General features: G+C 54.6%; 1 protein-coding gene across 1 annotated transcript; it reads right to left on the bottom strand.

The window, feature by feature from the left end:
• Nucleotides 1-389: 389 nt before the first annotated feature.
• On the bottom strand, nt 390-3,806 carry ARL4C (ADP ribosylation factor like GTPase 4C). Its single transcript, XM_054570476.1, has one exon. It carries the CDS (start codon nt 3,790-3,792, stop codon nt 3,214-3,216), a length of 579 nt encoding a protein of 192 aa, XP_054426451.1. The 5' UTR covers nt 3,793-3,806; the 3' UTR covers nt 390-3,213.
• Nucleotides 3,807-16,562: the final 12,756 nt, after the last annotated feature.

Here is a 16,562-nt window from a genome sequence, read left to right as displayed (position 1 = left end):
CTGAGCAGCTTGCAATACCTAACGGTATTATACTGGCACGTGGGTATTCCCAATTTTATGTAATCAGGTGTTTTTGAAGTAATTAATAACCATGACCTGGTTGGGCTGGGGATGGGCAAGGTGTTGAGGCCACTTTCTGGCGGGTTTGTGAAAGCCACTGGCAGGCACCAGAATGGGGACGGGCACCTCTAAATCTACCACGCAGGGTGGAACAGACCCTCCAGCCAAAAAAGACGAGACAGTGGACCCAGCCACACAGAGCACTCCGTAAGGGAGGCCCAGAGAGCAAGCAGCAGAAACCATCCACAGACCAGTTCCCCAAACATTTGCTTGTATAAATAATTTATTTCTGTCACAGCGTCATATATGCATATAAAAGGGAGCGGGAACAGAAGAGGAGGGTGGTCAAGACAGAATTATAGCAGGAGGAACGAAAACAAACCAGGAGACATTGTCCCAACACCTTGACAGAGAATGGGTGAAGAGAGTTGTCCCAAAACAAAGCTGGCCTCCCTGTGTCTGTCAGAAAACATGTCCAAAGCGCCTGTGGGGAGGCCCACTTCCCTCGTGTGACACCCATCCGTGCGCCCAAGGGCAGGAGACGTCATTGACCAATGCCTGCTGCGCTGGAAGGGACCCCCGCTACCCCTGCAAGGTGGTGCTGGGGCTTATGCTTCCTGTTTGGTCAGGGATGAAATGGGCTAGTATTAGGTGAAACGTCACAGAAATCAGCTGAGACTCCTAACTATTCGTTACGACACCACAGGGTTGTACTTTACTAGACAGTTACTAACGGCTGACTGCACCCCTTCAGTCCTGTTAATGCAAAAAAAAAAAAAAAACCCAAAGTCATTTCGCATCATTTGTAAAGCACGGCAGGATGTGAACACTGACCTTAAACTTAACTGTGAGCACGAGAAGGTTACAGTATTTGGCATCTGCAATGTCACAAAATAAATATATTATTCTCTCAATAGCGTGGAAACTACCAAAATGGCAAAGTGCTTAGAAATTGTCGCATGTGAAGAAAATAAAGAGGATGGATTTTTTTTTTTAATAATTCTATACAGAATCTTCAGGTGATGGGACCAGCCCATTTAGAAATCAGTGAATATGCTGTCGATAGGCAAGCTGAAACCTTGCAGGTTTTTCAACACTGCTGAGCTCTATTTTCTCAACTGAGTCTCTACCAAAAAGACCACCATTGGAGGGGTACCCCACACGCCGACAGAAGAGAAAGGAGGATGGGCTGCTAGGGTTCTTCTTTGAAAATACCTCATCTAAGAACTGGCTTTCAAGCAGGAAGCCAGGAATTCTACCTCTGGTTCATAAATTAATTTTCCAAATGCAGTGGACAAGGGGCATGAATTTGTCATTTGACTAACTCACAAGCTTTCGTGTGATCATGCCCGACTTCTATAGGCCTCCTTCATGAATTAGTTTATAACAGCGGGGGCGGGGGAGCACACAATTCAAAGAGGAAATAAAAATCCAACAGTGAGCTTACGTTTCCCTTGTGATCCTGCGTTTCAGGGTCAGTGACAGCCTCTGCAAACCAAGACTCAGTCCTGATTATAAAGGATTTATTTAAATTCCATTATTAAAAATATCTATTCTTTCACTTTAATGTCCAAAGCCTCCTTCAAGTACACTGTCAGGTGCCCGAGTACAGGCAGCCATGACGTCACGCGCTTGCTTTTCAGCTCGGGCCTCACTGTGGTTTGCATTTGCTATGCAGGCCAGTTCCCACGAGAAGGGATGAGGAAGGACCTCATTCCGGTGCTTTTCCTGCGCTTTCAAATCCATGCAACAAGGTCAGCTTTTACAACAAGGTGGGGTTTTATTTTTTGGTGCATGACATGAAATAACTCTAATGAGATTTTTTTTTAAATGAAATACTGAAACCAGGTAGACCACCACGAACCCAATTAGAAATTGGAACATGTCACCACTTGCAGCATAAAAGGATAGAAAAGGGCAAAGCAAAGTCTTTTTTTCCCCCCCTACGGTGAATATTTCTAAGGTGAGTATTCATTTGTAGTTTTTTGGTTTTTTTTTTTAAACATGTCTGAAAACCAAAACCCGTCATCAAGCGTACGAGGAGACATCCCTAGCAATAAAACCACCTTGCAATTCAGCACACATCTGCGGCTGGGACGCTGACACAGGCCGATCAGCAGGCTAAGAGAATTTCGGATTCCACACACACAGGTCTAGTTACACCAATGACACCGTACAGAGGGAGGTCCCCGCATCCACACGCGCCCATCCACCTCGCATTCACATCCCGAGCCTTACCCTTTAAACCCCTTTAACGATCCTGCCAACAGTAAATGCATCATTTGCCACCACCTCCAATAGTTGTTTTTTGTGGGTTTTTTTTTTTTAATTTTTATTGGTCTCTGTGTGATAATGACCTGCACATGAACAGGGTCCAAGCCATCTGGATGATGTCTGATTCCAGGCTGAAAAGCGGTTGTCAACAAAAACTGGTTCCGTAGCCACCACAGATCACCAGGAAAGGCGCATCCTCGCGGCCATTCCCCAGCCAAGGCCAGCGCAGCGTCCCGGGCCCTGGGGCTGCGTATTGTTCCCGGCAGTCCTCCAACGGCCCCAAACACCGCCTCCTCAGGGCCCAGGGCAGAACAAGTGAAATTTCAACAGGGGCCGGCCCTGTGACATCAGCTCATCCAGCTTCCACTGCCCGTGAATGCAAGGAGGGGCTGTCCCCCCAGCACCTCCCGCAGCCAGCATGCCCCCCGATGGGGACTCCCGGGGTTCTGGGAGTTGCATACCTCAGGTAACGCGCAGGTGAGGGCGGGGCAGCCTGAACTTCTGGCCCTGCTGGAGTAGGAAGAAATCGCTTTTGTCTCTGACATCTGAGCCTGCCACCTGGGCGGGGAGGGCGGCCGGCAGCCCCTGCACGTCCACTCCCCGGGGCGGCCTCCCACCCCATTAGGGAGCTCCGGCGTTCAGACAAAAGGTCCCCTGAGCTCCGGGTGGGCGCAGGTGGAGGGCAGGCTGGCAAGTCAGCCTACGCACCCAGGTTAAGTCACCAATCCTGCGTCTGGGCGCAGAGACTCCGCTTGAAAAATTCGAAGCATCGCTTTGGTTCGCTGTCTTTGTTCGCGGGCGCGGGTTCTCGCACATCCATTCATTCCTGCCTGACTCACTCGCTCACTCCCCCCTCGCTCCAGAACGCTGCGGGGCGCATTACCGCTTCTTCTTCTGCTTGAGGGACTTCCTGCGTTTCAGGATCATCTCATAGAGCTTGTCCATGCCCTCGGTGAGGCCCTCGCCTATGATGGCGCAAGCCGGCTGGACGTGGTAGGTGGTTGCCGGGATGAGCTCGTGCAGCGCCAGCTGCTTCTCGATCTCGGCCACCGGCAGGGACTTGGGCAGGTCCTGCTTGTTGGCGATGACCAGCAGCGGCGTGCCCTGGTTCTCGGCGAACTTGGTCACCTTGTGCAGCTCCGTCTTGGCCTCCTCCAGCCGGTCCACGTCCACTGAGTCCACCACGTAGATGATGCCGTCCGTGCAACGGCTGTAGGATTTCCACAGCGGCCGCAGCTTCTCCTGGCCGCCCACGTCCCAGAAGTGGCAGCTGATGCCCTTGGCCGTGCCGTTGCTCAGCTTGATCTTCTCCGTGTTGAAGCCGATGGTGGGCACCGTGTTCACGAACTCGTTGAACTTGAGCCGGTAGAGCACCGTGGTCTTGCCGGCCGAGTCCAAGCCCAGCATGACGATGTGCAGGGACTGGAAGGCTGAGATGTTGGAGGAGATGTTGCCCATGGCTCCTCGCTGCGGCGCGGGCCACTGCGGCTGCAGAGGGAGGGCGCCGCCCCCCGAACGGTGACGGGCCCGCCGCGGCCGGGCGCACCTGGGCCCCGCCTGCCGCCCTCCGCCGCGACCTGCCTGGCCTCCGCGGCCCCGGGGCGCACGGGTCTGCGCGCTCAGACGCCGCGGCCCCCAAGCCCGCGCCGGCCCGGCATCGCGTCTCTCCGGCAGGCTTTTGTCTCCTGCGAAGCCGCTTCCGCTGCCGCGACGCGGGATGCTCGCGCCCGGAGCCCTCCTCCGGCCCCGGCTCGCTCTGCGGTTCTCCGGGCCGCGCCCCCGAGCTCCGGACGCTGCCCCGGCTCCCCTGGCCGGCGGCGTGGGGCTCCGGCACTCGCCTCTGCCCTGGGCGGCGCTGTGGGGCCGCTCCCGCTCCCGGGGCGAGCCTCGGAGGCGCAGGCAGGGGCGCGGGCTTCCCCGGGCGTCTCTGCCGCTTCTGTCCCCGCAGTCCCCGCGCTGCCGCCGCCGCTGCTGCCGCCGCCGCCTCTAGCCTGCCGCGGCCGGAGGGCGCCCAGCTCCGCCCCTCGCAGCCCCGCCCCGCCCGGGCCCGCCCCGCCCCCGGCCCCGCCCACGCCGCGCCCCGGGTCGGGTGTGGACTTCTCTCTGCTGGCCGTTTTCGCGCCCTTTGGAGCGCTGGAAATCGCCCGCGGAGTCCCCCTCCCGGGCCGCGCCCAGACAATGGGCCCGGGAGCCGGCTCTTCCTCCCAGGCCGGCTGACTCATCTTATAAAAATAGCTCCCGGCTACCGGAACTCTCCGCCCCCCGAGTCCTGGCCGTGGACTGCCCTGGGGGCCGCAGCCCGGGGCCTAACAGCCTGCCTCTGGGAGCGGGGTCGGGGTCCCCGCTCTGCAGGCAAGGGCGCGAGGCCCGGAATCCAGAGCGAGGCGGCCCCCAGAGGCTGCGGGGGCCCCGAGCGTGGGGTGAGAGCGCCCCGCTGGGAGGTGAGGGCGGTGGGGTCAGGTCCCCAGACCCCGAGGAGAAGGAAAGGAGGTTGCTGGCTTCAGTGAACTGCCAGCTGCACCCCGAGCCTCGCCCCTGTACCCAGCCTGTGCCCTCGGCCCTGGCCCTCCGTGATGTCCTGGCTCGCTTCCCCACCCGAGTGCCAGGCGGCTGGCTGCACCAGGCCACCACCGCACTGGGGGCTCAGGTCTGGGCCCAGGGTGCCCAGGAGGCCCAGCTGTTCCTGCCTGGTGGCAGCGATGGGTACAGGGGTCCAGCATTTGCAATCTAGGCAGAGATGCCAGCGGATTGGGGCCGGGGGGTGGAGGGAGGAGGACAAGGACTGTTTATCTCCAGATAACTCAGGCAACTGGTCGTTCCCAGACGGCCCCTCGGCTGCCTTATTTTGTTCCCACCGACCATGCTAACATCCCCTGTCAAGCATTAGCACCTCAGGAGAGCACCCTCCACCACCCTACTTTGAGAACCGAGAACCACCTGCCCCCAGATGAGCCATTCTGGCTGCAGCTGGGGATCTAGCCGCACTTGGGTGCCGAAACAAGGCATGCCCATAGTTTGGAGTCTGCGGTCCAGAAGTTACAAACACCAATGTGCTCCCCTGGTGCCCACCTCCCCTTGCTCCAGTGATTTTACTCCAGTTTGTAAACACATTCTCTCTGGGGGCAGAGGAAACAGTGCATTAGGGCAAACACACAGAGACCTGCTGTGGAGGAGAGGCAGCCGGAGGGGCGGACTGTCAAATCTGTCCAACTCCCCCAAATGGGCAGAGAGATGGAAACGGGGTCAAAGGGGACAGAAACGAATGTGATAATCATTCAGGAATAACTCGGAAATTCTATAGGCTTGCTTTCCTTCTCCGCTTTCCTTTCACGAGCTATGTATGGTAAGATACGTGATTTCCTTGGCGCTGAAACACGTGAGAAGACCACATTCTGTAGAAAGCAGGACAAGCCACCATGTCTCTGGAATTCCCATGGTGACAGCAGCCATTGCAGTCATCTGCCCTCCAGAGTGGGTCCAGGGACTGGGAAGGCAGTGTCAGGGCTGGAAATGGCCTTGCGGGTTATCCTGTCCAGACGGCCAGATGAGGAAACCGCAGCCCCGGCGCTTTTTGCTGTGCCGAGGCGGAAGCCGGCTCTGGACGGCCTGGCCCTACCCTGGAGGTGCCTGTGCCAGGGCTGGGGGCCAGCCCGCTCTCCCTCTCCCTCCCCACACACACTCTTTCAATTCAATGGGGAATGAAGTTGTAGGCAACCTGAAATCAGTGGCAAACGACAGAAATGCAACTCCAATCAAGTTGGACAAAAATGAAAATATATTCAGCGGCATAATTGAAAGTTTTGTGCGTGATTCAGGCATGGCGCGAAAGCAGTCTTTCGACCAGGAGTCTCTCTGTTTCTTCTCTGTTTCCCTCTGTCTTGATTTGTTTTCCTACAGGGATCCCTGGACTCCCCTCTTTGGTTTGCATCCTAGAGGGAAGAAGTTGTATCTCCTTCCTGTTAATGGCGACGACAGCCCGGAGGACATGTTCCTTTGGCCTTCCTGGTCCAGCCCTGCATCAAGCGTGACTGTCCACAAAGATGGAACCCCTGGGGGGTGTGGCCCAGGGGCCCAAACCGGGAAGGGGCGGCTGCAAAGAAGAATCCAGCACCCGCTCCCACAGGGCAGGGGGTGGTGAGCAAGCAGGATGGAGAAATGGTGGCATGATTTCTAGTGAGGTCATTTTGGTTATTGGGAATCCTGGGAAGAGAGAATTGTGTGTGTTGGGAGTGATTTCCTTGGCTTTCTTCAAGGCCTGCCCCGTAGGGGGCCACCTTCTCGTGAGCCCGTTTCTTCTCTCTCCTTCCTCCGAGCCACGGGCAGGGCCTCGGCTGGGCGCCGGCCAGGGACGGGGCTTCGATTAGCGGCCTGGAACCTGGGCACTTGGAAGGGCCAGGCCAGACTGGAGCCCTGTGGACCCGGCCCCCACAAATGATCTGAATGGCAACTCTGTTCCCTCACTTGCATCCGTCCCCCGGCCAGTTCTTGGTTTTATTTTAAGGACAGTAGGAGGGAAATATTTTAGTAAAACGCCCTATGTGCTTTCTCGGTGATGTGCTAATTACTGCCAACAGCGGCCCCCACCTTTTGTGCCCCCGTGGTGGGGTGTAGTCGTCAAGGGCTGTCTGTTGTCCTGCAAAAAGCCCAGGAACAGCCGTTAATAAAGCCTTCCAGAACACAGCCATTAACCAGCGACTCACTGTAATTGAATGGCAGCCACTCTGCATTCTAATTTCACTCACCAGGTGAGAAGTGGATTTTACAGTTGATGATTTAACTTCTTTCCCATAATAACGTCATTCGGCTCAGTCAGCTTTCAAACAGGAGTTGCGATGGACACACGCAGAAATCGTGAAAAGGAAAGTAGTGTTTACCACTGAGTCAGAAATGCGAGGCTCGCGCAGAACTCGGAGCCCGTTTCCACCTGGACATACGTATGTAGTGCTGTGGCTGACGGGTCGGGCTATGTCGACAGGTCGGGCGGGTGCTGTCCCCTTCCCGCCCCGTTCTAGCCCTGGGGCAATACCCCGCTCACCGTCCCTCGAGCTACCCGCCTCTAACATGCATCTAACACATGTGGTAGCTGTGAAGAATAGACAATGTAATACATGTAAAGTGTTTGGCACAGTGCCTGGCACATGGTAAGTGCTCAATAAATGTTGGCTTTGATAACTGCAAAGAAGTCACTCTTATAATGTAGAACATAGTCATTTGAGTGGTGGCGCCCCGCCCCCCCACGGTTGGCAAGCATTCCGCTGAGTAGAAAATATTGGCTGCGTGTGCTACTCTCTTCATTTTAATTAATCAGAACAAGACAGTTCTCCAAGAGGAACGTGCGCTCGCGTCTGGCCTGAGATGTGTTGCTTCCAGCAGCGGTGAGGTTTCAGCTCCCTCCCTTCTCTCCTGCATCAAGATGACTTTACCCCCAGAAAAGGACTCAGTTAGTTCAACTTAAACAGAAAACAATAACTTGGCAGTGATTTTGAAATTGTTCCCTAAAAATATTCTTTTTTTCCCTTTAAGGGCTTAGAAATAAAGCGACACCTATTAAGCTGACTTTTGAGTGGATCTAGTCAAGAGACTCACGTGCGCCACCATTACTGTCTGTGCTTTGGGAAGGCTACACGGATGCAAGGTGAACGCCCCGTCCACACCTGAGTGTGGGTAGGGGAAGAGAGCAGAGCTTGGGCGTGCGTCCCCAGGCGCGCGTCCCCAGGCGCGCACAGAAGGCACTAGGTTGTTAGCGCTCGGGTCCGCTGCCCCAGTGCTCGGCTGTGGTGGTGCAGGAGCGCCCTCTATTGAGCGTCCTGTGTAACAGAGGAAGGCCTTGGCTGGGTTAAGTTTGCCCAGTGCCTCGTAGAAAATGTACAATCCACGTCCCGTTCCTTGGAACAAATGAAGGGGTAAATGACTCCCTGACCTGGCTCTGAGTTGCCCGAGAGCCACACTTGTCAAGCTGAGAACGTGCCCCCGCCGGGGCTCAGAGCGTGGGGACGCAGCCTCTCAGATGCAGGCCTGGGTCCTGTCTGCGAGACCCGTGCAGACCGGGAGGGGTGGTTCACCAGGAGAAGGAACCAGAAAGCCCGGCAGAGCATGAAGGGGTTTCACCAGGGAAGCCATTTCGATCACAAATTGATTGGAAGAGAGAGGGACTCAGCATCCAGGAAGCCGAGCTGCGATTAGAGATTGGGAGAAATCGATTTCCGCATCTTCTTTGGTGGGCAGGCGGGGCAGCCATCCACGGAGGTAGGACCAGGAGCGGAGAAGAAAGCGGGCAACTGGGCAGAGAGCAAGGAGGCCAGGACTGCGGTTCTTTGGCGGGGGGGGGGGGGAGCATTTCCTTAAGGAGCATTTCCCGCCCACAAGCTCAGAATGTTAGCAAGTGGAGGACCGGAGTGTCCATCAACGGAGAGTCTCCTCAGGTGGGCGAAATGCCAGCCCCAGGCTGCACATGGGAGGGACTCAAAGATGCTGCATCCAAGGGGAGTTTTGAGGATGAGGCAGTAGATTTTGCTGGTGACAGATCTGGATCTGTGATGCTTGCGGCCTTTGGCTTTATTCAAGTGTCCCAAAGACTGGAAATAAGATGGGTCCACTACCCTACGGTCCGTCTGAGTTTATGACTTTAATGAAAAACAAAACAAAACAAAAAAACCCCAAACAGTTCCGAGTGCCTTATTTTTAATTTTTCTGTGAAGCAACAAGGCTGAAACAATTCCAGTTCTCATTTCTTTTTCCAACAACCATTACTGAGATCATTTTTTAGTTGTTGTTTCTGATTTTGGTGTAAAAAAAAAAAGTTGAAATTTTTTTTCCCATTCAAAGTCTTCATTTATCAAATGTTGATCTCAATTACATGCCCAAGATAGGTATGAAAATTTAGAAGTCAGTATCTTTCTTATCAATATTATTTCCAGATAAGATTCTTTTATAAGATTGTTTTCAACCTCTCCTTAATACTTAAATTTCATCCCTTAAGTGAACGTTTATCAAGGACATTAAGAACTCAGGTCTACTAGAAGGACAAAACAATTTCATATCAACTCCAGGCCCTTTTCAGGTGGGGGAGAAGAAGGAGTTTGGTATGCAGAAGTTATTTCTGATTCTTTTAATAATTCAATCACCGTAATTAAATTTCTCCTCTAAAAAGCTACAGTCAAGAAAGAGAAAGGAACGGATAATAAACCCTGGTGATTGGAGCACTGCGCCCGGCCCCGAAAAGTATTTGATGGAAACGGATTACTCTGGTTTCTCCTCCCTCCTCCCCAGGTGAACTGGGACGCCTATTATTTTCATTTAATTAAAACCTCCTTGGCTGAACCCAAGAGAGAGGAAAACAATCGTGCTTTTGTGCTGCTTTCGAGCCCTCTCGGCTCCGTCCCGTGGCGGAGGAGGCCAGGGCGGGTCGCCAGCTCTCCCTTTGTCTACAGTGGGGCCGGTCACGCGGGCGCAACGGCCGGGCGCCTCCGTGGGACCCCCTCCACGTGAAAACGCTCTGGGTCCCCTGGCCGGGTGCTGCTTCTGTTAGAGGCGCAGCCACGGGAGTTTATTATTTTCTCGTGAGTTATGTGGTGTGTATGTACCCCCACATGGTCTTCCATCGATCATAGAAAATCCCTTCTGCTCACCCCCCCCACCTCCTAAATCTACTTTCCTAAGCCCATTGGTGACCAAAGGAAAACACCCAAAGGCCCTTCGCTTCCCTTCCTACCTGGCCTTCAACTGACTCTGTGGATCTCTCCACCCTTGTTAAAGTGGTTCCCTAGGAAAACCCACAGGCCTGGCGGGGCGGCGGGGGCGGGGCTTCCCTCACCCCTTACGGCTCCCCGCGCTGCCTGGGACGCAGGGGATGGCCACACTATGACTGCCTGGGATGGTCACAGGTTCCAAGGTATGTCACCCGGCAGGACCTCCGAATGCACAGCTGCAGCTCCATGCTCCCCTCCCGTCTCCCTTCAGGGCCGCCAGACTTGGTCTCCTTAGTCATTCGTGACTGATCATTGGCGGCCCCCAGTGGTTGGTCTTGGGCCTTCTCCTCTGTCCCTCGGTAGTCAGTCCCTCCTACCTCTCACGCTCTCTCACTCTCTATCGCAGCCGAGGACATCTGGGTGCTGGGTCACTGGGCGGCATCCCGAGGGCACCCGTCCCTTGGCGCTGCCGCCTTCCCGCTGGACACCCGCTGGACATGCAGGAGCCGCGGCTCCCGTGCTGTCCCCAGCAGCTGCAGTCCCGACATCGGCCACCCTTTTGGAACTGCCTCTCCCTGACTGCTGAGTTGGGACCTACAGCGGCCGGCGGCTCTCCCCTGACCAGGACGCAGACCCGGCTCCTCCGACTTACATGACGGGCCGGCGCTCACTGGAGGGCCCGGGACACCGAGCTGGCTGCTCCAGCTGCGTCCCGGTCCCTATTGGCTTGGGACGAAAAGATAAAGAAAAACAAAAGCAAAGAAACGGGAATAAATTGAATTTCTGTGGTGGAAGAAGCCCGCTATCTCTTATTGAATTCTAGTTTATTTATCTAGAGTTTCTTAACTTAATTTCCAGCCTGCTGCTCACAGACCATGTCTTTGTTATGATTTTTATCTGGTGCTAAGTGGGCAAAACAACTACATAAAAACAACCCTAGGTTTTTCCTGGTTAAGGAAGTCATCAATTCAAATATAAAAATTAGGCCTAGACTTTGGGGCACAGCGCTGACTCAAGAAACCAGGATTATAGTATGCAGCCGCAGGAGCGGGGAGCGGCTGCAGACCAGCGCCTTCCATGAAGAGGTGTCTGTAGTGGCCAGAGATCGGAATGCCCATCCAGAGCAAAACTGCTAACTAACCTGAGGTCCATCCATGCAATCAAACACTTTAGAGCTATTAAAAGCAATGAGATGAATCTGTGTGTTTGGTTAAGATTACCCAGATATTGATAAGTAAACAATGTATAGTACACAAATACGCCCGTCTCAATGAAAATTTTTTTCTGTCTCTTGATATATATAGACATACACATGTGTACATAGACATATGTGTTTGAATGTGTGGGTATAGATCGATAGATATGGAGCCATATGCTCTACATGGGGATTTTCTAAAAAGAAACACAAGAACGCAAAACTATGGGTAGTGGTTATCTCTGGACAATGGAACTGAGTATGCAGGATGGAGAAGAGACCTGTTTCATTGTAAACCCCCTGTACTGTTTGAATTTGCTTTTCCTGTGCATGAAAATATCATTTTCATAATAACAAAGAAAGCCCCAAAACCCCGCTTAGCTAATGAATGCATGCAAGGAAAGAAAAAATGCCTCCATACATATGCAGATTGAATAAGCCCGACATTCTGCGCTGAGTTCTCAAAAGCATTGAAATGAGTATCACAAATGTCCAGAGAGTAAATTACCACACGGCAAATGTCAGACATCCATAAATAAGAGACTCCTGTCCAGACGTGCTCAGGCAGCCTTCACGCGTGACTGGCGCTGGCGGGGAAGCGCTTCCCCGGCCCAGCAGATGGATGGACAGACGGACGGACGTGAGCGCCGTTTTCCTCCGGCCGCCCTTCGGCTCTCTCAAGGTCAGGCTGCGAGGTCAGCCGGATGGGGAACACGCAGAAGCGCTTTCCTGCGGAGGGGGTGGTGGGGAGAGGCACAGCCCTGCGGAGACCTTTCACCTTTGCGGAAGGGAAGGCGGTGCAACAATGTCCCCAGTTCTTCGCGGGTTGGCAAGCAATGCTCTCCAGGTCGCCCCTGCAGGTGAAACAGGGGACCGGCATGTGCCCCTGACACGGAAGACATTGTGTGCTGTCACTTAAAAATTTTAAATTCTTCTGCTGGGAGTGCATGCAAATTGTCTCTCATAATGACATTTCGTCTACATACCATTAACACCTTATCACAGGAAAGTGGTGGGAAACTAGCTTTCTGGCGGAATTTGAATTTGCGTAGGTCTGAAGAATCTGACATTGCTCCAGGCTTCTTCGCCCTGTCCCTGTTTGCTGGGGCAAGAGGAAGCCCAGCAAGGCTAGAAGAGGGGCCAGCCTGGGGAGAGAGGCGGGTCTTTCCTGGTTGGTGCCTGGCTCGTGGATGTCCAGGCAGTTTCCTGGGGGGGGGAAAAGGACTCCTTTCGTTTTTAAAGGATGTATGTTACTTGTTTATCAGTGCTTATTGCCTAAGTCATAGGTGTCCTCCATGTTGCTAAATGTGTGTAGTACCAACGATGCTCTTCTCCCCTTCAAACCTCAATGCCTCTGGTTGAAGTAACATTTTCCTGAAAAAAAAAAAATCATCCTTCCAGACTATTTTTAATTTTGACATCTTAACAGAATTGTATGAGGAACTGGAACATGTAGAATAAAACATTGTCCTTCAGGGAGCAATTGAGTCTGGCCAGGGTCATCCACCATGTCACTGCGCCTGGTATTGATCATGTGTGCTCATGTCAGTTTGCCCTTTGCCCTCGCCACAATAATTTACTTTTAAATTATTTACTTTTAAAAAGTAAACTTATTACTTTTTATTCCTTTTCAGGGCACTGTAAAGACTCAACCTGAAGAACTTAGCCAGCAAGTCTGATTTATCCAGGATCTGAATATAGTTCTTTGCCTCCATTCCCCATTCTAGAAACTTCTCTCATAGCCAACAATACATAGAGTTGGAAATGATGTGAACAAAGTCAGGGGAATCTCTAAGCCCCCTGCATCTCATGTGATCTTGTAATCAAATTGCTGAACTCATCATTGCCTTTTTATTTTTAGGTTTTTTCCCCCTTTTTCGTTGAAGCCACTCTCTTGATACACACCCTCTGCAACAAAGAATTCATCTTCTAAGGCCCTGTGTTCAGAGTGCTGGAAACAGACCTGGGCGTCCGTGTGAGCGCTGTGAAGTCAGCGTGGAGGCAAACGCCTGTCAGGCATCAACATAGCAGCACAAGGAGCCAAACAGTATTATTTTCATAGTTAGTGCTGTTGCTTTAAAAGCTCTGCACCTTTATCTTTTTACTCTTCGAGTCATTTCTAGTGAAGAAAGCTCCCTGCCTTGTTACGTGACTTACTGAGCATAAACTGTTTTCCTCATACAGGGCATGGGAGAAGGCGGTCCCACATGTTAATCTGCAGTGGGTGAACCATCATTCGCTTGTTCATTGTAGCCATTGAGACTTTAATATGCCCGAACCATCTGAGCATGTGGGTATGGGTGACAAAGAGGGGAAGTGTATTTACAGCGTGTCCAAGACATGACCCCCCGACTCAGGAAGCTGCCTCCATGGTCCAGGAGTTCAAGGGTCACCCATTTTCAGGGGACGGAGCTTTCATGTCTCTTCTTATTGTTTTCCTTTCTTCTCATTTCTTCACTCCACTCTCAGGCTCCCCCATTTCCAGATTTCCAATGTCCTCTTCCTCTTCCTGCCCTGTCCTTTCTGTTGCCCCACCCTGTCGCGGAGCCAAGGCCCCGGTTCCCAGCCCGGACCCACCTCCACGCCCAAGTCAACGAGCACGAGAAAGGCCTTCAGACAGGTGAGCGGGAAAACTGCCTGCACCACAGGCCAGGGTCATGAGCCGCTGGGCCCTGGGTCCTGGCCGCTGTGTGGGCTGTAAGGTCACCGACGGACACACAGGAGGACCATCCGCTCAAGTTGCCAAGGACTAGCATGTTTTTGCAACGTGGGACGGGGTCCAAGTGAAATACAGGAAGTGAACAGACCCTCATTTAAAACAGAAATACATTCTTTGAGGAAATAATTCAATATTCATTCACCTAAGACAGTTTGTGAATATACATTTTGTGTCCAGCGATGAAATCATGGGCCATCATGCTGATTCCCAGAGCTCACAGACCAGGGACAAATGCAGGCAAGCCATCAAGCAAGGGTGGCAGCGGAGCCATGACCCGTGTGCCTCCCTGGGCTGGGCATCGCCCTGCAAAGTGGAAGGTCGCAGTTCAGTGCCCGGTCAGGGCACGCAGCTCGGTTGCAGGTTTGGTCCCCAGGGTTGGGGCAACCGATCAATGTTTCTCTCTCTCTCCCTTCCTTCTCCTCTCTAAAAACAAAACAAAACAAAACAAAATGCCTTAAAAAAAATAGGTCTAAGGGCAAGGTGAGGCCAGAGGCGAGCGCTCAGTGGGGTGGGGTGGACTGGGGGAAGGGAAGGAGGGGGTGGGGAGGAAAAGCGAGGAGAACACCGCCTGGGGAAGCTCCCAAGCAGGCGACATCTAGGCAAGGAGCATGATCGAGAGATACCGTGTGCCGTCAGCTCCGGTGTCTGTGATTCTGTCCCCACATGCTCCTGAAAGCACTGCGGGCCCCGATGGCCTTGGGGCGACATGGTCACGGGCCAACAAAGAAGACAAAGGAGTGTGTTACGAAGGGCCCTGCACAGCGTCCCGGGGACAGCAGGCCACCGGGTAACAGCACGGATGTGACCTGAGAGCAGAGCGGAGGACAACACTCCTGACTCTGCGGCCTAGGTGACAACCACATCAGGAGTTTCCTCGCGGAACCCCAAGGGCCTCCGCCCCCTGAGGTCACGTGGGTAACAGGAGATTGCATGGGCAGTCACACGAGCAGTCCTGCGCGCATGCCGCCCAGGGACAGGCCAGCCGCGGAGACCCGCCGCCGAGCGGGGAGCCAGGACGACGGCAGCGACAGAAGCAGCTTCCGGGAACTGCGGGAAGGGGCTGTGCCGGCTCCTCGGCGCCGCCTCTCCCTGTGCTGTGACCTCAAGGGTGTGGTGCTTTCTGTTTCAAGGATTTATTTCAATAACACCATTTTCCTGTTAAGGAGGCTTCGTTTAAAAGGGAGGTGAATTTTAAAAGGCGAGTCAGGAGAATTTTGAGAAGGAAACTCGCTCGAGTCTCGTTGTCCCAAGAGGGGCTGCGTGGGACCCAGAGGCTGTGGCGGTCGCTCCGTGCCCACCCCCGGGCCGACGGAGGGACGGGCCGGGAAATGCCCGGCCTCATCCCCTCCCCACCGCATCCTAGGCGCGCACCGTCTCCGCCTTCTCCTCAGCCGCGCGTCGCGCTTCCTCTGTGCGTCCAGGACTCCCTTGGCCATGTGAGCCCAAAGGCGCACAAATCCCCCCTTCCTTCTCTCTCTCGGTCTCGGTCTCGCTCTCTCCGCCCCTCTTCCTCTGCCCGCCCCGCCGCGCCCTGCAGCCGTGCCTGGGCAGCTCCCGGCCTCCCGAGTCCTCGCTGTGCCCGCTGGGCGGCCCTCCGCCTGCTAGACTCCGCTGTGCCCTCTCCGCGCCCTCAGAACCTCTCCTGCAAAGGTCGCCTCCTGACTGCTGCACCGGCTGGATAGCTTTCAGTCCTTATCTTTCTCGTCCCTGCGGCATCTGGCACTTCTGACCACATTCCTCTTTTTTCTTTTTTTTAATTTTTTTTTGCTGAAACCCTCAGCTGTGGCTTGCACCGTGCGCAATCCCCCTGCAGCCCCTGCCCAGCTCTTCTCTGCCCACAGGGTTCCCCGACAGATGCTTTCTTCCGTCTGCCCCTCAACGGGGAGTATTTCCTGGGGCCTCTGCTCGCCCCTCTCCGCGCACCACGCGCACCTTCAAAGGACAGTTTCGCTGCGCCGGCGAATCCTTCCGCCCCAGGGCCCGGGGCCGCTGCCCCACAGCCGCCCGCAGCCCCACTCCGCGTCTCCTGCGCCCCACACCGTGCTCACGCCCCTCTCCGCCGGGCACCTCCCCTGGGAGGTCCCGCGGACACCGCTCCGGGTCCCCACGGACCGCCCCGTCACCCCGCCCATGCTCCTCGTCCTCTGTGACTGCAGTCGGCTTGTCTCATAGTCAGCAGACTGGGGGACGCCGGCAAAGCTGTCACGCAGCTTTGGGCGGACCATCCAAGGACGAGCCGTGCTGCGTCAGGAGGAGATGAGCCTGTGGTCTCTCCCGTCGGGTTGGGAGCGAGCCTGAGGGCACCGGCCCAGCCCACGGGTGGGGGCGCGCGGCCCTCGGCCAAGGAGGTAACTTCCGGCCTGCCCTCTGTCCTCTCCCTGCGGCAGCTGGGATGGCGGCGGGCTGAGGGGGGGGCGGGCAGCCCGGTGTGCGGGTCGCCCTCGGACCCGGGGCCTGCAGGCATGAGGAGCCCAGCAGAGGCCCCGCTTGGGGCCCACGAGACCCCACAGTGACACCCCGGCTTAGAAGAGCTGCGCATGGCCGATTTGAAGATCGCTGAGAGAGCACGAAATTGGAAATTATTTGTTATTTAGTAGACCCTTGCAAGGTAACAAAAGCAGTTGAA

This window comes from Pteronotus mesoamericanus, unplaced genomic scaffold, assembly GCF_021234165.1.
Source record: "Pteronotus mesoamericanus isolate MK-2021 breed Mesoamerican mustached bat unplaced genomic scaffold, CSHL_Meso_final contig_1018, whole genome shotgun sequence".
Classification (NCBI taxonomy): domain Eukaryota; kingdom Metazoa; phylum Chordata; class Mammalia; order Chiroptera; family Mormoopidae; genus Pteronotus; species Pteronotus mesoamericanus.
This window is presented reverse-complemented; position numbering and strand designations above follow the sequence as displayed.